Source organism: Protomyctophum parallelum (assembly GCF_964188405.1).
Source record: "Protomyctophum parallelum genome assembly, chromosome: 18".
In the NCBI taxonomy this organism is placed as follows: Eukaryota; Metazoa; Chordata; class Actinopteri; order Myctophiformes; family Myctophidae; genus Protomyctophum; species Protomyctophum parallelum.
In genome coordinates this window covers 627,204-649,415 of record NC_139716.1, presented here as the reverse complement: position 1 = coordinate 649,415, position 22,212 = coordinate 627,204, and the positions used below count along the sequence as shown (strand labels likewise).

Here is a 22,212-nt window from a genome sequence, read left to right as displayed (position 1 = left end):
TCATTGGGGGTGAGCCAGTGTCAAGCTACATCACTGGGAATTCAGTGGGGAGCAAAATAGTCTCCAAAGTGCTTCTCCTGAACCCTCCAACCTTCCCACTGGAGCCAGCTGACCTGACCGACAGTGTACACTCAGGCCATGGCCTTGTGGACAAAGATAAAGAGATGCCCATTCAAGTCTTTAAACTGCCTCCCAAGCTTCCAAAGAAACCTCCTCCTGATCTTCCTTCTCTACTCAACCAGCGTCCACCAGAGAGCCTACTCAGCCTGCGTCCACCAGAGAGTCTACACAGCCTGCGTCCACCAGAGAGTCTACTCAGCCTGCGTCCACCAGAGAGTCTACTCAGCCTGCGTCCACCAGAGAGTCTACACAGCCTGCGTCCACCAGAGAGTCTACTCAGCCTGCGTCCACCAGAGAGTCTACACAGCCTGCGTCCACCAGAGAGTCTACACAGCCTGCGTCCACCAGAGAGTCTACACAGCCTGCGTCCACCAGAGAGTCTACTCAGCCTGCGTCCACCAGAGAGTCTACACAGCCTGCGTCCACCAGAGAGCCTACACAGCCTGCGTCCACCTGAGAGCCTACTCAACCAGCGTCCACCTGAGAATCTACCTCCTGACCCCCATACTGTGCTCATCCTGCGCCCACCAGAAAACCTGCCACACCTGCATTTACCAGAGACTGTGTCCAGCTTACACCCACCACATACTTCATCGAGCCTGCAGTCCGGACAGAGGTCGGACAGAGGTCGGTCAGGTGACCAAAAAGGGTAGGCCAGTCAACAGGCTTGCCCACAAGGATAGCTCGGATTGAACTGAGACATTGATCTGAGACACAGACGTCTAACTAAATGTTTCATGCACAATTATTGAGTTTTGGTTTTGAATAGGGACATTTTGAGTTTCAGTAAATGACAAGAAGTTAATTTAGATTGCCTAATGAAGGAATTGGACAGTTTGTTTAAGTGAAAGTTCAACATTATTGCATGCCTGCTGTTTATTGTGTTGTGTGAAATGCTTTGTGTTGATTAATTTGAGATGAAGGTGCTGAAGGGACTCAGCACTCTAGAGGGGGGGTGGTGTAACGCGGGAACCATTGCCAACTTATGCCCTGCTACTATATTGCCCACAACCTATTGGGTGTGTCCTTACTGAGTGTAATGTGTTCTGATTGGATCTCAGCTAAGAGAGTTATGTGTTGTGTTCAGTTCAGCCCGCGAGTATTGAGTTGTCTTCCGGATCCCAGAGTGTATGGTCGTCGAGTGAATAATCCTCCGTCTGTGCCAGGGACTAAGGACTGACAGCCACAAAGACTGTTTACAGTGTGTTTACAGTGTATATGCGTGAGCTACAGGTACAGTGTACTGCTGTAGTGTAGTGTAGCCTGTGATTTCGCAGCCTGTTGAGAGTTGTTATTATTGCCGTGCCGTCCTGTGAACTGTGTTACCTGCCGTTCTACTAGTAAAGTTCCTGACTGCCTGGAAATCCTTGTTGTGGCATTATTGCACCCACTCGCCTCCAACATCACATGAAGTGTAGTCAAAGTAAGTCCACAACAATATGTTTAATCAAACAATAAGTGATCATCATGCAGTTAGTCAGATATGCGTGCTGCGCTCCAGTGAAATTGTACAGCTGAGAAAGATTAGTTAATTTTCAGACCTGAATATATATTCGCCTCGGTTCGTCCAGTTTGTACTGCGGCAGGTCGCGCTGCGCCCGTTTGCGCAATTCTCGTCTTTGCATTGCCTTTGTATGTAATCGCGCCGCTCTGACCATCCAAGTCTGAAGGGCTTATTGGTGGGTTTTCGTGAACGATCGTTCTTTGAACACTGGGCGTCAGGCGAACGTCCAATGTTTTTATCAATGGAACGGGCAAGCACTGGGGGATGTTTTTTTCCTCCACTCATCCTTATATATATATATATGATTTAAAATATAATAGTTGTTCCTGCTCCCTGTAGTCCCTCACTATAAGGAAGGATTAGCCAGCCCCACACACAACAGTTACACACAGGCTCACAGCCTCACAACTGTCATTAATTAATGGTCTTGATTGCCTATGCGGTCAAGTTTTATGTGAAATGTACAGGCTCACCGTCTTAGCTGCTGCTGCCACGTGCCTGCTGGCAACCAATATGCACATGACTTCCAATCAATTTGGAACAAGGACACTCACACAAGGATTATAGTTTTGCTGGGCAAAAACCCTCTCTCCCCCCTCTCTCTCCGTCTCTCTGTAAAATTACCCGAAAATGACCGATACATCGGTGCGACCGACGGATCGGTTAGTGGTTCTCAAACTTTTTAATTTTCGCCAATTTGAGTCTTTCCAATAAAACAACTAGCACAATATCAGCACCTTGACTCGATCCGTTTGACCAGAACGAAACAGAGCTTTCATTGGTATCATTGTTAAAACAAGAACAAAGCCCAATTAATTTTTTAGCGCTGATATTTTGGTTATGAGAAACAACACCCGACGTCACACATATTACAAATACACAGTGAATTATGAACCACGACTTACCTCCCAAAAGAATAATCTTGGCAGGCATCATCTGCGTTGGACCTGTTCTCTTTGAAAACTACCTCAATCCAGCCACGGTCTGCTTCAAGGTCTGGTCTTTCGGTGATTTGTTTTATTGCCTTTTGTTTGTGCGGTGGTCTTATAATGTCCGTGCTTTCAACACTAACGCATTTACTTGGGAAATAAAAAATTGCAAACTTAAATGGAGACATGACGGTTTCGGTTTGTATACTATACTGTAACTATACTATACTATACTATACTATACTATACTATACTATACTATGACGGTTTCGGTTTGTACTATACTGTAACTATACTATACTATACTATACTATACTATACTATACTATAGTCTCGTTGATCCACCACCTGCAACGGAATTAGCTGGGAACTAGTCTGATTCTGAACCAGACGTAATAAAGGCTCTGAACCAGCCGGGCTAATAAACCAGACCGAATCAGCCGTTGGTGGATTACGCAACAGTGTGATTTGAGTCTGCAGGGTTATTAGCTCTGAACACACCCAGAGCTGTAGAAGAAGAGGGTGCAGCGCTTTGATCTAGTTCCAAACATTGGAACTAACCCATTGAAATATATTGAGCATTCCATTCCATTGTTACATTGGGAATCAACACCAAGGAAGCTTAATTGGTCAACGCTAGTGTCGTCACTCTCGTACTAGATCACATTGAACACACCAACGTAACGTCACAGGGTTGCCAGGTCCTGCAAAACTATGCACGCAAAGATATGACATATATAATAATAATAATAATATAATAATATATGAAGATATGAAGATATGAATAATAATTTATGAATATATGACACAAACTACCCCCTTTAAACTTAACACAGCAACCATGATGTAGATATACATGGTGTATATCTTATCAGATTCCTTTCGCTGTAGATCTGGCAACACCTTGACTTCTGATTTGTGTGAAAAAATAAACCACTGACTCTTTAGTTGGCTAAAACTCTCCGGATGATCACATTCATAATGACTTGACTACTATAGACTATTAGACTTGTCTGTCAAACAGACTGTCACTGCCATAACAGTTTGTAATGTGTTATATTTATACTTTGGGTTCCCCATGTATTTATTATTAGTGCCCTGTGTTGTTTTTCGTTGAGATAAGAGCCACACTCACTTCACAGTTCACACTGACGGAGCGTTCGGCGGGACAGAATAAGGTACTTTGCAATTTGAATGTTTGCTATTCTACGTGTGTTTATATTTATGTTACGTGTCTTCATATGTTTGATATTTTGTTCCAGTTAATTTAAGCAATATTACACGAGAGGGTGTTGTTTAACATGATTATTGCCACGATTATTGCCACAACAGTGCGGTAAGGAACGCAAGCAACACTGAAGTGGCAATAATCACGTTAAAACAACACCCTCAAGTGTAATATTGCAGTTATCATTGTATTATAATATTGCAGTTATAAGAAAATCGCTGAAAAAATATATTTTTTTAATGACAGATGTAATCACTACGACCACAAATGTGCCAAGAAACTAGCTAGCCTAGCAACCGAGTTTGCTGGTGCTTTGGGAAAACAGAGCGGCTGAATTCTTTGTTTTGATTAGGGCACGTTCGGAATTACCGCACCGGAGCGCACTCGCCTATTAGTTTGCATTGATTGCACAGTGGGCTCAGTGCGCTATTTCCAAATGCACCCTAGCTAAACAGTGCTGGTCTGATCCACGGCTAGAAACCGTTTCAACAAATCAGATTTCTTCCTCCCTTTTGGTTTAAGTGCAGCCAGCGAGCAAGGTATTGTTTTCATTACATTCGAAATGGCCTTCATTACATTTACGTTGTACAACGTTTAAACTTTGTTCTATTTATTTATGTCCGTGTTTATTTATGCATTTTTTTGTACAGTTACTTTGGATAATTGTGCCTGCAGTTCTGTCTTCAAAAAGACAGTACAAGACACATCTAGATTCTACACAAGTAGCCTACAGATAGGACAGGAAGAGTGGGCACCTATTTATATGACACCTTGATGTAAAATTTGCATTTTACCCCCCCTCACCCCCCCAATAAGTGAAAGTATTTTGTAAATGATATTAATTAAGATAAATTATAGGTCATGATCAGAACACACTTGGACATCTCAGGCCTAATATTTCTAAATTTTTTACAAGTTAAAACTCTACAAAACGAATCATTGCTGCCCAGTGCCCACTCTTCCATGTCTGTGATACCCATAGACAACGGTACAGCATCACTTGGAACATGTTTGAACGTTGGTTCAAGGCCTGGAACGGGAGTTCCAGGCCTCGGTGGTGCACATTCTGACCTTCCTGCAGGAGATCCTGGATAGAGGCCTGGAAGGCCTCCGTTAAGGTCAACTTGGCAGCCATTTCGGCATACCACGTCGGCATGAAGCAAGACGGTGGGAGAACACCTGCTGGTTCGACAGTTCAAGAGAGGCGTCAAGCGTGCCTGTGCGGTTTCTCTGGTCCCGTCCTGGGATCTGACTCTGGTACTGGATGCCCTATCACATCATTCCTTTGAGCCGCTGGAGAAGGTGGACCTGAAGTTTCTTCTGCTCTATTGGTTGCCCTGACAACTGCAAAGCGTGTTAGTGACATGCATGCACTCTTGGTCAGCCCGAGCTGCAAGAGATTTAGTGGGAACTCAGGGTGTCTATTAGGCCGAACCTGGTTTTCGTGCCTAATCATTTCCCCTCTGTGAGTGCTCCAGTCGACATAGTAGCGTTCCATCCGCCTCCGTTCTCCTCGGTGGAGGACAGGAGGCTGAATCTGCCCGGTTAGGGCATTGAACAGACAGAACAGCTCCCTTCAGAAAGGGTGATAAGTTATTTGTGGCATGGGGTTCTCAGGTCAAGTGAAAACCCATATCAAAGGTAAGACTTTCACAATGGATTATGGAGCCATAGAGAGGAATACAGCCCCCAGAGGGTCTGAGGGCACACTCTACTATAGAGGCATGTCTGCATCCTGGGTATGCCTCCCTTTTTGCAGGGTCGGCATCTCGTCAGGCACAAATTACCAACGCTGCTTCTCTGCAGGTGATAATTGTGACATTTTCCTGAAAAAAATATGTTTGTCTTTTATAATATTATTTATTTAATATTTAAAACAGTGTTTTTATTTACTGTACAGTTAGAATAGTAAATTAACTGCTGAAAAATATAAGAACATGTCATGAGTGTCAACTCTTAGTCCACTAAGTTACCAATACAAGGGCAACATAGTTGACAGTAACATAGTTGACATATTTGCTGTTTTCTGGTCTAAAATCAACATGGCTGCCTATCACCAAACACCACATGGCATTTTTACAGAAAGATTCTTCTAAATATTAGATCCACGTTTGAGAAAAGTTGAAATTGAAAGTTATTTATAACAATATTGTAGTCAAACAAACAAGGAGGTTGGAGAGCACACCAGTAGTAAAGAGGTGCTGACCGCGGGAGATAAAAATCTAACAATATTGTAACACTGTTGACATGCGATAAATCCACACATGACTCACACACTACTTCATGTTAAATATTGAAGAAAGAGGAGAAAGAACATACATTGGAGCCATGCCAGTCTGTTCATCAGTAGTTAATGACATAATATGGAGCAGGTCATGTGATTTGGAAATGACACACCCCCTTGAGAGGTGTTTTTGTAATGGGTAACTTAGTTGACAGTGACTTCTCGGACACGGATAAAATGTGTTATTTTCCATATAATAGTTGATATATTGCCAAAAACATTAGATATGCCATGATTATCTTAGCCGTATAAAAATAAAATGATCAATTTTTTTTGATTAAGCTCAATTTATTGCTGTTTAACTAATTAGAAGATGGTTGTTATTACATTCGGACAGTAACTTAGTTGACATTTGAGTGATATCCAGCCACTTTTGTATTAATTAATGATAAATTAATCAAACAATAAATAATTATGGTATTTGTAAAGACATGATCATAATGATCATAAATAGCATTAGTTTTTTTATTTTACTAACATTACATACAAGTTACATCCCTCGGACTTCAAAACTCCCGCAATTTGATATTGACCCAATCGACCAATTGCTGAGTGAATTAAAAACACGTTTTTCTTCACAAAGCAGTGACATTCTGAAAGGAGCAACAGCCCTCGACCCCAAACACAAAACATTCATGGATAAAGAGTCCCTCTGGCCAATGGCTAAACATTGAGGCATTACTGAAGAAAACCTCTCTGCTGAACTGCACCAAGGAAAAAGACTAATTGAAAAGAAAAGAAGAAATGGAGAGGTTGTAAACAGCACAAAAGATGTGCAGGTGCTATTACAACTGTATAGATGAGGCGTTTTCAGACCTATAAAAGCTTGTGAGCATCGCCATAACACTGCCTGTCACATCGGCTGCTTGTGAGAGGAGTTTCTCCTGCCTCCGCAGGCTAAAGACCTACCTGAGGAACAAGAGTGGAGATGCCTGAACCAGCAACCTGGGATGGAATTTTAGATGAGTCCCAGGGACATTTTATGAGTCCCACTTCAACGACGTTAGGAGTCATATTTTGCCATTTTTTACAAATTGCAGCATTTAATTCCCATTTTATATGGTTATAATGTGGTTATATTCATGTAGAAAACAGAAGAATAAATTATTATTATAACAAAAGCTAGCAAAATAAACTAGAATAAAAAACAGTACAGTAGTGCGTCCCGTGGATGCAGAGGTTGCTGTTTCATTGCGTCCCTTAACTATAAACTGCGTTTTGGGATGCAAAATGCACCCTATTTTAATCTCTGATATATTATTCATAGCTTTTGCCAAAATCCTGTAGCCCATGCTTAATAAAAACAGCCCCCCCATAGCTCCCCCATGCATTAATGTCTGGAGCCGTCGCTGCTTCACAGTACTGTCATACTGGAGGTGGTGTACATTATGACAACACCATGTGATACTTTGACCTGACACACACACGCACGCACACACGCACGCACGCACGCACGCACGCACGCACACACACACACACACACACACACACACACACACACACACACACACACACACACACACACACACACACACGTCAATGTTTAACATGAAACATGAATTACTCTCCACACAGTTCGTTAGATACGTGGATATTGTACCAAAATAGAATGCAAGGAATAACACACATTAAGGATACATCAATCTAAGTTAAAATCAGAGTCAAAGTCAAAGTCGTAGGATTTGTCACACAGCAGGGAGGCATTGGGTCCCATTTTTACTGTCTTTGGTATGACCCGGCCGGGGATCGAATCCCGACCTCCCAGTTTCAGGGCGGACACTCTAACCACAAGGCCACTGAGCTGGTTAATGCTATTACAATGGCTCAGCAATATAATATTGTAACTCAGGGTTGGCGAAAGGGCCTTTCTGTGTGGACTGGAGTTTGTGTTCCCTAAGGTAGGTACCCTCACAGAAAACATGCAGTAATCCTGGTCTCTAAACCTCCGCCTAGCCAGCCGGGGCGCCTGATGGAGGGGAAAGGAACTGGTCGGAAGAATGTGTTCCTTCCACACGCTACATCCGGCCGGGGAAACTCTCCCCTGTCGGGTATAAAGAAGCAGCTTGGACTCCTCATGCATAGAAGAAAGCATGAGGTCAGTATGCTGCCCTCCCCCAGGTTGGCAGAGGAAGTGTAGCACCCAGGATTAGTATTACATTAGATTGACACTGGTTGAAAAAATGGGTTGCAAATAGGAGGTTTTAAAAAAAAGTAAAAATAAAAATAAATAGACACTCAAATTATTTCTAAGGATTTGGGGGCCTTAGCTAAGGATGAATACAAAATGATGAATGAATATCAACATCCTAATACCGTCCAATACTTAGATAGGGACTGGGAGGGGGTGAAATTATGACAGGCAGTTGCTGCTGTCAACTAGGACCAACAAGGTCGATTAGTGGATTTACTAGTCTAGTTGCTTAATGCCCTATAGTGTGTGTGTGTGTGTGTGTGTGTGTGTGTGTGTGTGTGTGTGTGTGTGTGTGTGTGTGTGTGTATGCGCGTGCGTGCGTGCGTGCGTGCGTGTGTGTGTGCATGCGTGCGTTTTTCTCCTTACCAACAGTAACTGAATATGCGTCAGTGACGTGACACCCCAAAAAAAGTGTTTTTTAAAAACCTTTAAATAACAGGAATAAAAATGATTTACTTTTGTTCTACTCACTCTCATCTTTATGGAAACATATTTTGTTTTTAGATATGTGACCAGTGCCAGTGATTTAATATACAAGGGGGCCATGGTAATTTTTCAGTTACATATTATGAAACTGCACACTGTAACCTTTCATATGATGTATTGCTCATTGAAATTGGGGGGAAAATGAAGAAGATATGACCATTTGAAACTTGTTGAACTGTAAACACCAAGGTACTGAATTTGCCATTCTAAGATTTCAAAGTATTTAGCATCTCTGAGGCCTGGAATGGGTGTGACCCATAGATACTTGCATAAACACTCCCCCCCCATTCACTAACCACTCCCCCCACTAGGTTAGCTGTCAAGTGTCAACTGCATAGAAAAATAAACTTTCTCTAAAATTACACAAATATTTATGACTCTTCCTTATACTATTTGCTATGTAATCCATAAACATTAATGGTTTCATCATTAATAAAGGTATGATTTTTCTATTTGGAACGTCACACCAAATGATTTAGTGCCACACCGTATGATCATATCTTCATTTTTCAAAGCAAACTGTGTTTTAACCTACTTATTAGTGAGTACTGAACTTTACATATTGATTAAACAATTACTCAGGAAAAACAGCAAAAGGAAAATTGCTTTAACATTGAGTAACATGGCAATGACTGAATTAGCTTTTTTAATGAAAAAGGTGTCACAGTCCCACCCACAGACACTTGGAAGAGTCGCATTGGTCATTGTTCCAACAAGATCGTATTTCATGAACAGCCTTAAGGGCAGTCCATACTCTCTCCGACCACCGAACTTTTCGTCGGAAAGATCAGACTTTAACTTTTTCTCCGAAGTAGAGTTCGGAGAGTCACAACATCTGGGAGTGCAGCTTTCAGAAGTTGCGAGTGACGTCATGTTGTAGTTGTACCGGAGCTTTCCGACGAAAAGTTTGGTGGTCGGAGAGAGTATGGACTGCCCTTTACTGAAGAAGTACCTCTCTATCCCAATGGGTGTCCAAACAATTGCCTGTTGAAATTTCCCAAAATGGTGTCACACAATATGATTTTGGTTTGGGGGACAAAATCTTTTTGATCAGAAATTACTGAAAACATTATGCTTGGACTATATTATATTTATGGAATATTTTAGTTCCTTAGTTTTTCCTACTTTGAGAAACAAGGCCGGGACAGTCGCACCATATGAGTTTTGCTGTGTTTGGTTGAAAAATCTGAAAAAAATGAGGAATGAAATGTTTTAATCTTGAGTATGTTCACATGAAGCATAATGTCCTGCAGAAGGTTTTTGACAAATATATTTTTTATTTATACATGAGTGACACGGAGGACAGCCAGGGACAGTTTTTAATACACAATAGGCCTACTAAAACTAACACTACAACCAATACAAACTAAACAAATCTAATATAAGCTTTGTTACAAAAATAAAACTAGCAAACCCACTTTAAAAACTAATACAATCTAGAATTAGAAGAAACGAAAAAGTCAAAACGAACTGAAACTAAACTATAATGAAATATCCCAAACTATTATAACCTCAAGTTGTCAGTGAGTTATTCAATAGTGAACCGACTTCCTGAGAATAAAGTCAAACACACTGGTGTCAAACGGCAACACTATTCTCCACCAGCTGTGGGTCCATGTATGTGTACGGACTTCCAGAGTCCGGTTTCTGGCGTTGACAGCTGCACCGAACTCTGCAAGCTCTGCTTTGAAATCGAGGATGAACTTGCATGGAATGTCCTCACGGAAATGCTCTTCTTTGTAATGGCCAAGAGGATGCTGAGAAAATAGAAACATAATTATAATACTATAGGTATACATATGAACACAATTGCAGTCTGTCTAAAAATAAATCCCAACCTCACCACAGGGGGGGTGACATAATAAATGAATTGCTTTGCAGAGAAGCACTGTGGATACATAATCGTAACATGTTAGAAGTTAGAACCCAGTGGCCTAAATGAAGATTTGAGCCTTAATTCATGCTTTCTGTAGATCAGGGGTTCGCAAACTGTCCACGCCTTGTGGTGTGTGAACGCCCTCTAATTGGTGCGTGACATGAAAGGGTAATGGTGTTATTTAGCACAAACGCAAAATCTGGTAATACACTGTTGTAAGGAGATGTATAGAGTAGGGCATTAAGTAAATCCACTAGTCGACCTTGTTTGTACTAGTCGACTAGTAAATACACTAGTCGACCTTGTTGGTACTAGTCCACTAGTAAATACACTAGTCGACCTTGTTGGTACTAGTCCACTAGTAAATACACTAGTCGACCTTGTTGGTACTAGTCCACTAGTAAACACACTAGTCGACCTTGTTGGTACTAGTCCACTAGTAAATACACTAGTCGACCTTGTTGGTACTAGTCCACTAGTAAATACACTAGTCGACCTTGTTGGTACTAGTCCACTAGTAAATACACTAGTCGACCTTGTTGGTACTAGTCCACTAGTAAATACACTAGTCGACCTTGTTGGTACTAGTCCACTAGTAAATACACTAGTCGACCTTGTTGGTACTAGTCCACTAGTAAATACACTAGTCGACCTTGTTGGTACTAGTCCACTAGTAAATACACTAGTCGACCTTGTTTGTACTAGTCGTCTAGTAAATACACTAGTCGACCTTGTTGGTACTAGTCCACTAGTAAATACACTAGTCGACCTTGTTGGTACTAGTCCACTAGTAAATACACTAGTCGACCTTGTTGGTACTAGTCCACTAGTAAATACACTAGTCGACCTTGTTGGTAGGCTACTAGTCGACTAGTAAATACACTAGTCGACCTTGTTGGTACTAGTCCACTAGTAAATACACTAGTCAACCTTGTTGGTACTCGTCGACTAGTAAATACACTAGTCGACCTTGTTGGTACTAGTCCACTAGTAAATACACTATTCGACCTTGTTGGTACTAGTCCACTAGTAAATACACTAGTCGACCTTGTTGGTACTAGTCCACTAGTAAATACACTATTCGACCTTGTTGGTACTAGTCCACTAGTAAATACACTAGTCGACCTTGTTGGTACTAGTCCACTAGTAAATACACTAGTCAACCTTGTTGGTACTAGTCCACTAGTAAATACACTAGTCGACCTTGTTGGTACTAGTTGACTATTTGATAAGAAGAAAAAACGGTATTTTTCCCCCAGATTTTGTAGGCCTCAATATCAGGTAGATTATAGTTATAGTAACCAATGTACACAGTTTTTCTTTTTTACATAATAGGTAGTTAAACAACTAGTCGACTAGTACACTATAGGCAACTAGTCAACTAGTAAAAATGACTAGAAGTGAATGCCCTAATATAGAGCAGCTGTGGGAGTATACAGCAGCTGCATGTCTCTCAGTGCAGTGACACTGAGAGACATGCAGCTATCATATTAAAAATGTATAATGTTCGGCCAAATATGACGAGACTTAGCGTTGGGGGTGGTGTCAGCTAGGTCAGGAGTTAACAGGGGTTGCACGGCCAAAAACATCGGGGGATCGCTGTTGGTCCCTGAGGTATTCTGCACTGGCTCCCAATCTCCTTCAGAATCAATTTTCAACTCCTTCTCACCATATTCAAAGCCAGGTCCGGTCTCACTCCACCCTACATCACCGATCTAATCTCCCCCTATGTCCCAACCCGCTCCCTGAGATCCTCATCCAAAGACTTTCTCAACCCTCAAATTTGCCGGCTAAAGTCCAAAGGACTTCAAGCGTGCTGAATCAGTGTCCTCTTTTAAATCACTTTTAAAAACCCACTTTTATAGATTAGCCTTCACTGCCAAATCTAACATTTTAGTATATATATTTTCCTGCTTTTTTATTGAAATGTCTTTGCTGTATATTTTATGTTTGTTGTTGTTGTAAAGCACTTTGTAATGCAATTTGAAAGGTGCTATATAAACAAAGTTTTATTATTATTATTTACCGAGTCTGAGAGTGTTCCCTTGCATTGTGTCATTTCATGTTCACTATCCTTGCATTATTGGCCTGATAATTTTGGCTCCTATTTTTTATGTACAAATGCTTCCGTCATACAGTCTGGAGCAACGGAATCTCTATCGTGAGTCAGCGATAAAGCGGAAGTGGAGCCTCCTCCCCACTTCCGTTTCGTCTTTAGAGTCGCGCAAATTTATCCTATTAATATAAATAGAAATAAAATAAGCGTATATAGCTTGTTGCTTAGCAGAAATGGAAATAAAATGTTAAATGTTAAATATATTTCCGTGAACTGAAATGGCAGCTTCCTTACTCAGATTTCGGGAGGTGTAGCATTCAGAGATTGTGGAATAGTTGTCTGGCTAGGCGAGACCAGATACATGTAACAGAGAGCCGGTAGTTGGCTCTCTGTTGTAGGTAATTACACTGTTTGGCTCATTGAGAGCACAGCCCTCGTCTACCGATCAAATCATTCATAAGGTCTTCCACCGCCGGCCTGCTCGCTTTGCCCAAAAAAATGGCAACAAAAAAATACGGGGAAGCAGCTTTTTGCTTCTACGGGCCGTCGGCAGGCAGCCTCTGTAGACATTTTTAAAGCTCAGCTCAAGACCCACTTCTACAACATTGCCTTTAATTGATCTTTTATTTTTTATTTTTTCATGTCCTCACTGTACTGCATTACTGCTTGTTTTTTAATGTCGTTGCCTTGCTTTTCTTTTATTCTCCATTGTTCTGTAAAGCACTTTGAGCTGCATTTCATGTCATGAAAGGTGCTATACAAATAAAGTTGTATTATTATTATTATTATAAGAAGAAAAACAAAACAAATAGTGTTGTCGCCAATTCTTCTTTCTAATTATTTGATCGGCCCAAAATATTGTGTTTGTTGTCATGATTTGTTACGATCCGAGTTGGCTTTGTCCGCGGCGTAACCGTCTTTATATAAATACTTTTTGAAAAGCCTATGGAGAAAATGAATGGATAATCATTTCCTGGGCCACTTGTCGTTCTGAAAGGGGGCGGGACTGTGGCGCTCTATACTGTGGCCTTTAATAGAGGAAGGGACACTTACGAAGTCAGAGGACTGTTTGCTGAGCAGCCACATGGTGGACAGGCCGTTGGCCGTGGCGGCGACGTCAGGAAGGGCTTCTAACATGCTGCTCTGACTTGAGCTCCCCTTGGTGGTGGGAGGAGGACATCGCAACGTGATGGGAGTGTTGGGCATCCAACCACCATAGTCAAACTACAAGAATAGAAATAGATTAAGATAATACTACACAGGTATGTATGTATGTATGTATGTATGTATGTATACGTATACGGTACATTTATATAGCGCCTTTATCCAAGGCGCTTTACATAGATTGTGCATTACATTCACCCATTCATACACCGATTGCGGCAGAAGCCATGCAAGGTACCAACCAGCACATCGGGAGCAATTTGGGGTTCAGTGTCTTGCCCAAGGACACTTCGACATGTAGACAGGAGGAGCCGGGATTCGAACCGCCGACCCATGGATCATTGGACGACCTGCTCTACCTCTACCATTCATCATGTATGTGTCAGTCAGTCAGTGGTTCTATGACAGGGGAATCTAATAAGACACACCTGTCCAGAGTTGGCGGCAGAGTGTTGAGCGGAGCCAGTGAATATCACCATGGTGACAAACTTTACCAACTCACCCACTGAGCTTAGACTTTGAGGCACTCCTATATGGACAAAAAGCACGAGAGTGTTGAAGTGCAATATGCTCTGGTGCTGGGATAGAGGAGCGCTGCACCGCGTCTTAACCACGGCAATGCATGGCAGACGGGTGTTCAGCTCAGACAATGCTTTGCGTGCTCAGCCCCTAAGCGTACCTGTGCTTACTTCGGCAAGGAACCTGTGGAAAAATATGTCCTTGATCCACTTCTGCAGCTCACTGTCTTTTTGGACCTCAGCATCAGTGTGGTAGTAGTAGCCGAGGATTCCCTCAACAAACCTGCACAGACAGCGCAGCACAGCACAGCACGATGACCTCAGCATCAGTCTTTTAATATCTTTGACTAAAAGACCCTGTACACACATATCAGACGAACATGCTCTGTGCTGTCCGTGTTTCATGGCCGCCCCAATGCTTTTCCAATGGAAGTCCCGTGGTTTGAGGCTTCGTACACACATAAAGAACAACTGTTCTGTGCTCTGCCTGTGTTTCATGGCCGCCTCAATGCTTTTCCAATAGAAGCACAGAACATTTGTTCTTTATGTGTGTACGAAGCCTGACCAAACATTTGTGTTAGATTGGGGTAGAGGGGGGCAATCAAAGCATTGGAAAGGCATTGGGGCGGCCATGAAACACAGGCAGAGCACAGAACAGTTGTTCTTTATGTGTGTACGAAGCCTTACACAACACAAAACACTGATATATACGGTAGGCCCCATGCAGGCTCTGGAATAATTTGCCCGTACACATCAGAGCTGCCCAGTTGTCGATAGTTACTTTTTAATAGTTGCCAAAGACCTACTTATTTCCGTTGGCCTTCAGTGTCAGCTGAGGTCGCCTTTTGTTTTTAACTCACTGGGGCAAATGTTTGCTTGTTTGTACTTGTGTCTGCTAATGTGTGTGAGCATTGTTTGCTCAGTGTTTTCTTTGTAACCTGGTCATGTTAAATCAAATGTGCTATAAAAAATTAAATTTAGTTGAGAATGCATTTTGTGTTTACTAAACAGAGACATGGAGACTCCTGTCAAACACTCTATAGAACACGTGTTTCCCAAAGTGGGGTCCAGGGACCCCCAGGGGTCCTTAAGGGAGTTCCAGGGGGTCCCCAGCTAAATTATAGTTTAGCTCTCAGATTAACATTAACATTCATTTTACAATATAAATTGGGGGTCCCAGAGATAGAAATGCCATTCAATGGGGGTCCATAGACTAATGCATGTGTAGCAACTCATAATGCAATAACGGCTCATAATGTAACCATTTAAATGTAATAAAAACTCATAATGTAACCATTTAAATGTAATAGAAACTCATAATGTGATACTCAGCTCATATAAGAAAGTGAGCGCATAACGTAATAACAGATTTTTCTATAATGTAATGTAATAATGTGTAACATTATTAACGGACACATAGCAGCTCATAATGTAATAAAAGTAACTGGGGGTCCTTGAAATTAAACGGGTTGAGAATGTCCCTGCATGGCATATCTCTTCAAATGGGGGTCCGCAAGCTAAATTAGTGTCAATTTGGGGGTCCTTGACATGAAAAAGTTTGGGAACAACTGCTCCAGAGTGGCTTGATATGTATGCGATAATGTGCCATTATTAAAGCAGAATCATCAGATATCCCTATATACCTGTAAATGATGGCCCACAGTTGGAGTGCATCGTCCCTGTAGTAGTATCCTGGTACAGAGTCCATGCCACGCTCCTTGATGTCATCAGGAGGACACAGAGAGCTGTAGGTCAAGGAGGCCGTGGACCTCTGCAGGATCGTCTTCATAGCCTTTCCACCTGAAGCTGCATACTGGAAGAGAATCACATGGAGAAATAGGAAAGCATTCAGCAACTAGACAAAGTGCCAATCGGCACAGGTCTCCACCAGGGCAGGTCAGGTTGTGGCCTCATGGTGGCGCTATAACAGGCTGTTGAGGAAGATTTGGGCCGGAGGTTCGTGTTGGAGGGATGCAGGTACAATGTTTTTCCATGTGTGCATACATAAGTTGTATACAGATCGATGCAGTTATAGCTAAAAACAGGAATTGGCCTGTTATAGCGCCACCGTGAGGCTGATTTTGAGGAAAAGATTGTGGCATGTCGTCCTCGGCCTAGTGAAAATGTGCGTGTATAATTTAACGGAAATTGCACACTGTGTTTGTGATTTGTGGCCTTTTTTCGAAATGGACGAATCGTGTGAGCTTTGGAAGCCAATCTTAGCCAATCAGGATGGAAGATGGGAAATGGTGGCGCTCCGTGTTGATCACATGACTATGGAGATAGTGTATACCGATTTGCGTGAAATTTGGATAAAATCTGAAGGAGTAATAATAGAAAATGTGTTTTACATATGTGGGCCTCCTGGTGGCGCTATAAAGAGCAGATGTGAAAAATTCCAGGCAAAGGTTTTTCCTTGGCCTCTAGGGAGTTGGCATACAAAGTTATCCACAGATCCGTGCAGTTAGAGGTAAAAACACTTTTCGGCCAGTTATAGCGCCACCTTGAGTCTGAGTTGAAATTGTTCATGTGGCATTTCGTCCTCGGCCTAGTGGGAATGTGGGTGCACAATTTCACGGAAATCACGCGATGTGTTCATGATTTGCAGCATTTTGTTTGAAACTGAGCACTCCTGTGAACTTTGGAAGCCAATCTTAACCAATCAGGATGGAGTCTGAGAAATCTGAAAGACCCGTTTCGTTGAATGGCTCTAGAGAGACTGTGTACCAATTTGCGTGATGTTTGGAGAAAATCTGTAGGTGTACTGTGCAAAAACTTGTTTTGCACAAAGCGGCCTCCTGGTGGCGCTATAACAGGCCGTTCTGGAAAGTTTGGGGCAGAGGTTCATCGTTGGCATCCAGGGAGTGTGTGTGCAAAATGTGGCATCGACCGGGTTAACGGTGGCCGAGATTAGCTGCTCACGGACACACGGACGGACGGACGGACGGACGGACGGACACACACACGGACGGACACACGGACGGACGGAGTGCAAAACATACTCTCCCCACATGCCTTCGGCCTGGTGGAGACAAAAATACAGAGCATTTAGTAAAAGACAAGTTCCCAACAACTTCATGGTAGATCTAAATGGTGCAACTTGATGCTGCAAACATGCTTGTAGATATGTAGGCTGTTTTCAGCTAATAGGATTTGAGGGGGGAAAAGGATGGGACCAAGTATAGACCCCTGCGGGACCCATGTCATCAAAGTATTGTAGGGTTTAACCCATTAAGACCTGCAGGCCGACTCTACAAAATACTGTCTTCTAAATCCTTGTTTCTTATATCAGTGGTTCTCAAACTGTGTTTGGAGAAAAACTAGTTTTACATTGTTGATAATAATAATAATAAATTAAAAAGATCTCTATTGTCCCAAAGGATATTCGTCTTCACAGTCTGTTCAAACACCCACATCAAAAACAACACATAACACCAAGACCATACAGAAACATGAGGATCCCACAGTATACAGAACCATCCTATGGGCACGGCAGTTTGTTTAACAAAACTCCTACTAAAACGGACCTTTTTCAATGGCTTTGTCCAGATGGCATGAGGTTAAAGAGTCGATACTGAGGATGATCAGTGTGAAGAGATCGTGCCGTCGCAGCAGAGCATGCGGCGAAAACCCAGTTAGTGGTTTTGTTCCTGTCATGTGATCCAAACATAAAACCTTGTATGTCTTATTACAAGTTATCAAAATTGGCCAATAAAACAAATAAACCAAAAGCAGGAAAAGAGGTCTTTATCAATAGTACGGGAAAGTCAAGTTAAGAGTGAAAGAGATTGAAAGCTGTTAATCAGCGTTTCCTACATTATTGAAAAATCCCTTCTTAGAAATCAGGAATCCTCGGGCCAGGTTGTTGATCTGCAGAGTGAAGCGGGTGTGAGGAATCAGGAGCTGAGGGGGCAAAAAAGAGAGATTGGCAGAATTTGAAATGAGTTCTTACTAGTCCATACCCGTTGGTTAACAATAGCCACAGTAACACATGTAATGCCTGGAAATTCGTACCCACTGGTCTCCCGAGTGGAAAGCAAACATCTTAACCACCCAAAGGGATATCCCTATATGACTATATGACACATCCCTGTATGTGAAGCCACTCACATACTAGTATGCTACACATACTGTACGTGCAGGCAAGTGCGTGCCGGCACGTCGTGAGGTTGTTGATCTGTCATTTTCAAATAGACACTATATTATGTGCAAAGGGCTTGGGCTTGTTTTCGTAGCTTGTTTCTATGTAAAAATGCTGACCCAGTTGCTTGTTTTGGCAAGCCAGAAACACTGACCCATGAGTTGCTTGTTTCTGTCGAACCAGGCAACCCACGGTCATAGTTTCACAACAACACTAATAGTGTACAAACTACAAAGTGAAAAAAGGGCTTTGAGACGCCCTTGCATATGAAGCTAATGGTCAATGCTCGTGCGCAAATGTAGAGGACCAGGACAGGACAGGACAGAAAATGTCCATGACAGCACATCTACGATTATACTTAACTAGACCTGTACGTGCCCGTCGGCCAAGCTTGAGAACGATGCAACTTGGAAACCTAATAATACCCGTTGTCAACTTGTCATAGCACCCGTTTTAGTCTGTGTCCCTTTTGTGCCCATACTGTATATGGAGATCTCTGTATTTGTGCCCATACTGTATATGGAGATCTCTGTATCTGTCTGTCTGCCTGTGCCTGAAGACTGCACAAGTGGACTGGTTAAGTAATAAATTGGCAGTTGTGGGGTTGCCATGGCAATCAATTGGCTGAGGCAGAGGCTGGACATTGCACAGGTGAGGGGACCTGGGCTCATTAGGCCCACTGGCAGAGCCTGACCAGAGCCCTTTGTGGTGGTTCTGGAGAACCGTGGTTCCGACCGACTCGATACCGGGCACTGCACTCCCTGTGGGGGTGTGGAACGCGTGTGTTGAATTTGACGGTGGGGCGAAGGATTCTCGAGTTACGTGCATTACAACCATACACACACGCAGACACACACACACACACACACACACACACACACACACACACATACACATAATGTGAGGTGGCGCATTAATAGTAGGATAGGTTGAAAAGTCGATAATAACTGTCAATGTTAAACCTCTTATAATTGTATCCATACGTGATTATGACATGAGGTAATGTATTCATAATGTGAACTGGATATGATAGCATTTATTGGTTGTGTTGAAACAATTTTTTTGATTGAATTCTGATGGGTTAGAGATAGGGTTAGGTTGTTCCTTTATAGCAATGACAGTGACAGTTACCTTGTACAGGGGGTGGACCATGGGGACATTCCTTAGCAGTGACAGTGTAAAGCCCTCTGCCAGTAGGTGAGTGCGTAGCAGGTGAAAGTTGAGCTGGTGGTCACTGAAATCGGCACTTCTCACATAGATCTTGGCCATCAGCCAGTCATACTCAGAGTCAGTGGGCAAGAAGATTGGATTGTCCTCTGATGGCTTTTGCTTCAACTGTATAAGGAACAACAATTTACTACTATACAGATACAGACTAATAAGGGCCATATATCTCCCGGCCTTATCCCTAAACTATTTTGTCATGTTTTACTATTTTTAAATAGTTCGATAGCCGATCTACAAGCTCACAACATGTCAATGTAGATCAGCAAGTTGAACAAAATGTTTTTTCAAAATAGTAAAACATAACAAACTAGTCTAGGGATAAGGGATAATAAAGAGGGGTAAAAAAGATAAGTCTACCAGTATTTATAAAAAAGATAGAGCCCCTAAGTCTACTATTATTTATAAAAAAAGATAGGGCCCCTAAGTCTACCATTATTTTAAAGATAGGGCCCCTAAGTCTACCATTATTTTATTATTATTATTTTATGAAGATAGGGCCCCTATAGGTCTACCATTATTTTTCAATGGAAGCCAACATGAAGATACAAACACACATCCAATGTTTGTAGTTGCTACAAAAGCTGCAACAGCTACAAAAAACATTGAGCTAGTTTCTATCTTCAGCTATAAGTTATACAAAGTTATATATATATGTTTATTTTGGTAATCGTTTGTATCTGCGAACGCAGCATTAGTACAGAAGAAGGTAGGATTCCGCACACCGTCTGTTATGCTCCCAGTATGTTTATTAAACATAATTTTTTTGTATTTTTCCAGTTTTTCACATGTCTATGTGGTGACACTACTTCATTAGACACCCTGGAGTTGTTTTTATGTGCAATGGTGTGGTTGTATTTTGGGTTTCTTCCTGGAGGCTGAACCCTTGACAGGCCAATGAAATAAACAGTAATATAGTGACACCACACTATCAGCCCCTTTATCATACAACTACAGCTGTGGGTGTAGCTTCAGTTCAGGTGGATCACCACCCACCAGGTAAACCAGGCATACTTAATGACCTGTTGGGCGTGTCCACATAAAAGCATGCTTTTAACAAATACTGTACAGTTTTTGGAAAAGTTTCTTCCCCCTTATATTGTAATAATACTGATGATCATGTTTTAGGGTGGAAAAAAATCGTGGCACTCCATCTTTAAGGGATGAGATGAGAATCAACGTTTCGACCCCTCCGGGTCTTCTTCAGGAATGAGTATACAACAATGTAGGCGTGTGAAGTCAACCAGCTGTCTTTGCAATGAGGATAATCAGGGTAATAAAAGACACACCCACCACAACTACTAACAGGGGCTAACATACAGCGCAGGCACACCTGAGCGTCACGAAGATGCCAAAAGCCGCTCGTGGCCGGCGTCTCTTCCGGATTTTTAGACAGCTGATGGATGGAAATGCCACAGGGGCAAGCTTTTTTACCACGCAGTATTCTGCCGCATGGGTTGAGCTTCATTTCCATCCACCAGCTGTCTAAAAACCAGGAAGAGACACCTGCTAAGAGAGGCTTTTGGTCGCGCATGGAATCCTAGGTGTGCTTACACCCATACAGGGTTGTACAGCCAAAGTCTAGTAGAGAAATGTTTACATTATAGCCAGGCCGGGGGCCACAGGACCAAAAGCTCAAGGAATAGAGTTTAACCTGTGATGTCATGCCGTACTTTTTATTTGTGTTTTCTCTATGTCTATTCATTTGGTCATTAAGGTCCACAGAATGAGAGGCCTGCTCTGCCGGAAACACCGGGAAAAAAAAAGCTATTGCCATTTTTGTATACCACACCATAGACAACCTATAAAGGCAACATTTTCCAAATCAAACTAGGGGGTTTTCATGACTCTGAATCCATTCCAAGCATTAGTTTTACACGAAAACCTCTGGATGATGTCATGCGCAATGGCTTCTATTGGTTTAATTTGTCAGTCTGGAAAGCTTAATTGTTCTCACCTGGATGGCGATGGGCCTCAGTTTGCGTTCAGGTGTTAAGTTCAGCAGCACCAGTGGAGCCATCAGGTATTGCTGCTTACCATTGATGAAATTCTTATAGTCCAACAGGAACATGTTGCCATTCTGTTGGAAACATTAGCTATGTTAGAATTAGAGAGTTATACATACCTATACATACATCGTTGCCAAAGCGGCAGTCTTCGACGATCGGTTCACACCAACCAATCAAAACTGTAGCAAAGCAAATTACGTCTTTGTCAATGTGGCTAACCCGGTTTCTAACCAAACAAACGGTCAACGAGTGCTATAGCATGTAAACAAACACGGTAAAATATGTTGGATGATGAATGTATATTATGTGTTTGATGTTTCTAAAACCTGTTGTTTCTGTAAAGAACTATTTACTGTATCATATAGGGCGATTTAATAGCCAGATAGACACGGTCACAAGTTACTTGACGTCACCGAGTTGAAACGGCGCTGATTGGCAGTAGATTTTCAAACGAGTCCTACCCCGCCGGACAGTGTACGTCA

General features: G+C 42.2%; 1 protein-coding gene across 1 annotated transcript in view; it reads right to left on the bottom strand.

Annotated features, from left to right (window-relative positions):
• Positions 1-10,274: 10,274 nt before the first annotated feature.
• Positions 10,275-22,212, bottom strand: part of LOC310875648 (polyunsaturated fatty acid lipoxygenase ALOX15B-like) — a gene marked incomplete at both ends in the record, with an annotated part of 29,237 nt that continues 17,299 nt past the window's right edge. Inside the window, 8 exons of the mRNA XM_083788935.1 lie at positions 10,275-10,499; positions 13,728-13,898; positions 14,267-14,367; positions 14,518-14,639; positions 16,000-16,169; positions 18,173-18,259; positions 19,629-19,832; positions 21,679-21,801. Of these exons, the coding sequence (XP_083645061.1) occupies positions 10,275-10,499; positions 13,728-13,898; positions 14,267-14,367; positions 14,518-14,639; positions 16,000-16,169; positions 18,173-18,259; positions 19,629-19,832; positions 21,679-21,801 (1,203 nt within the window). The remainder of the gene's footprint in view (positions 10,500-13,727; positions 13,899-14,266; positions 14,368-14,517; positions 14,640-15,999; positions 16,170-18,172; positions 18,260-19,628; positions 19,833-21,678; positions 21,802-22,212) is intronic.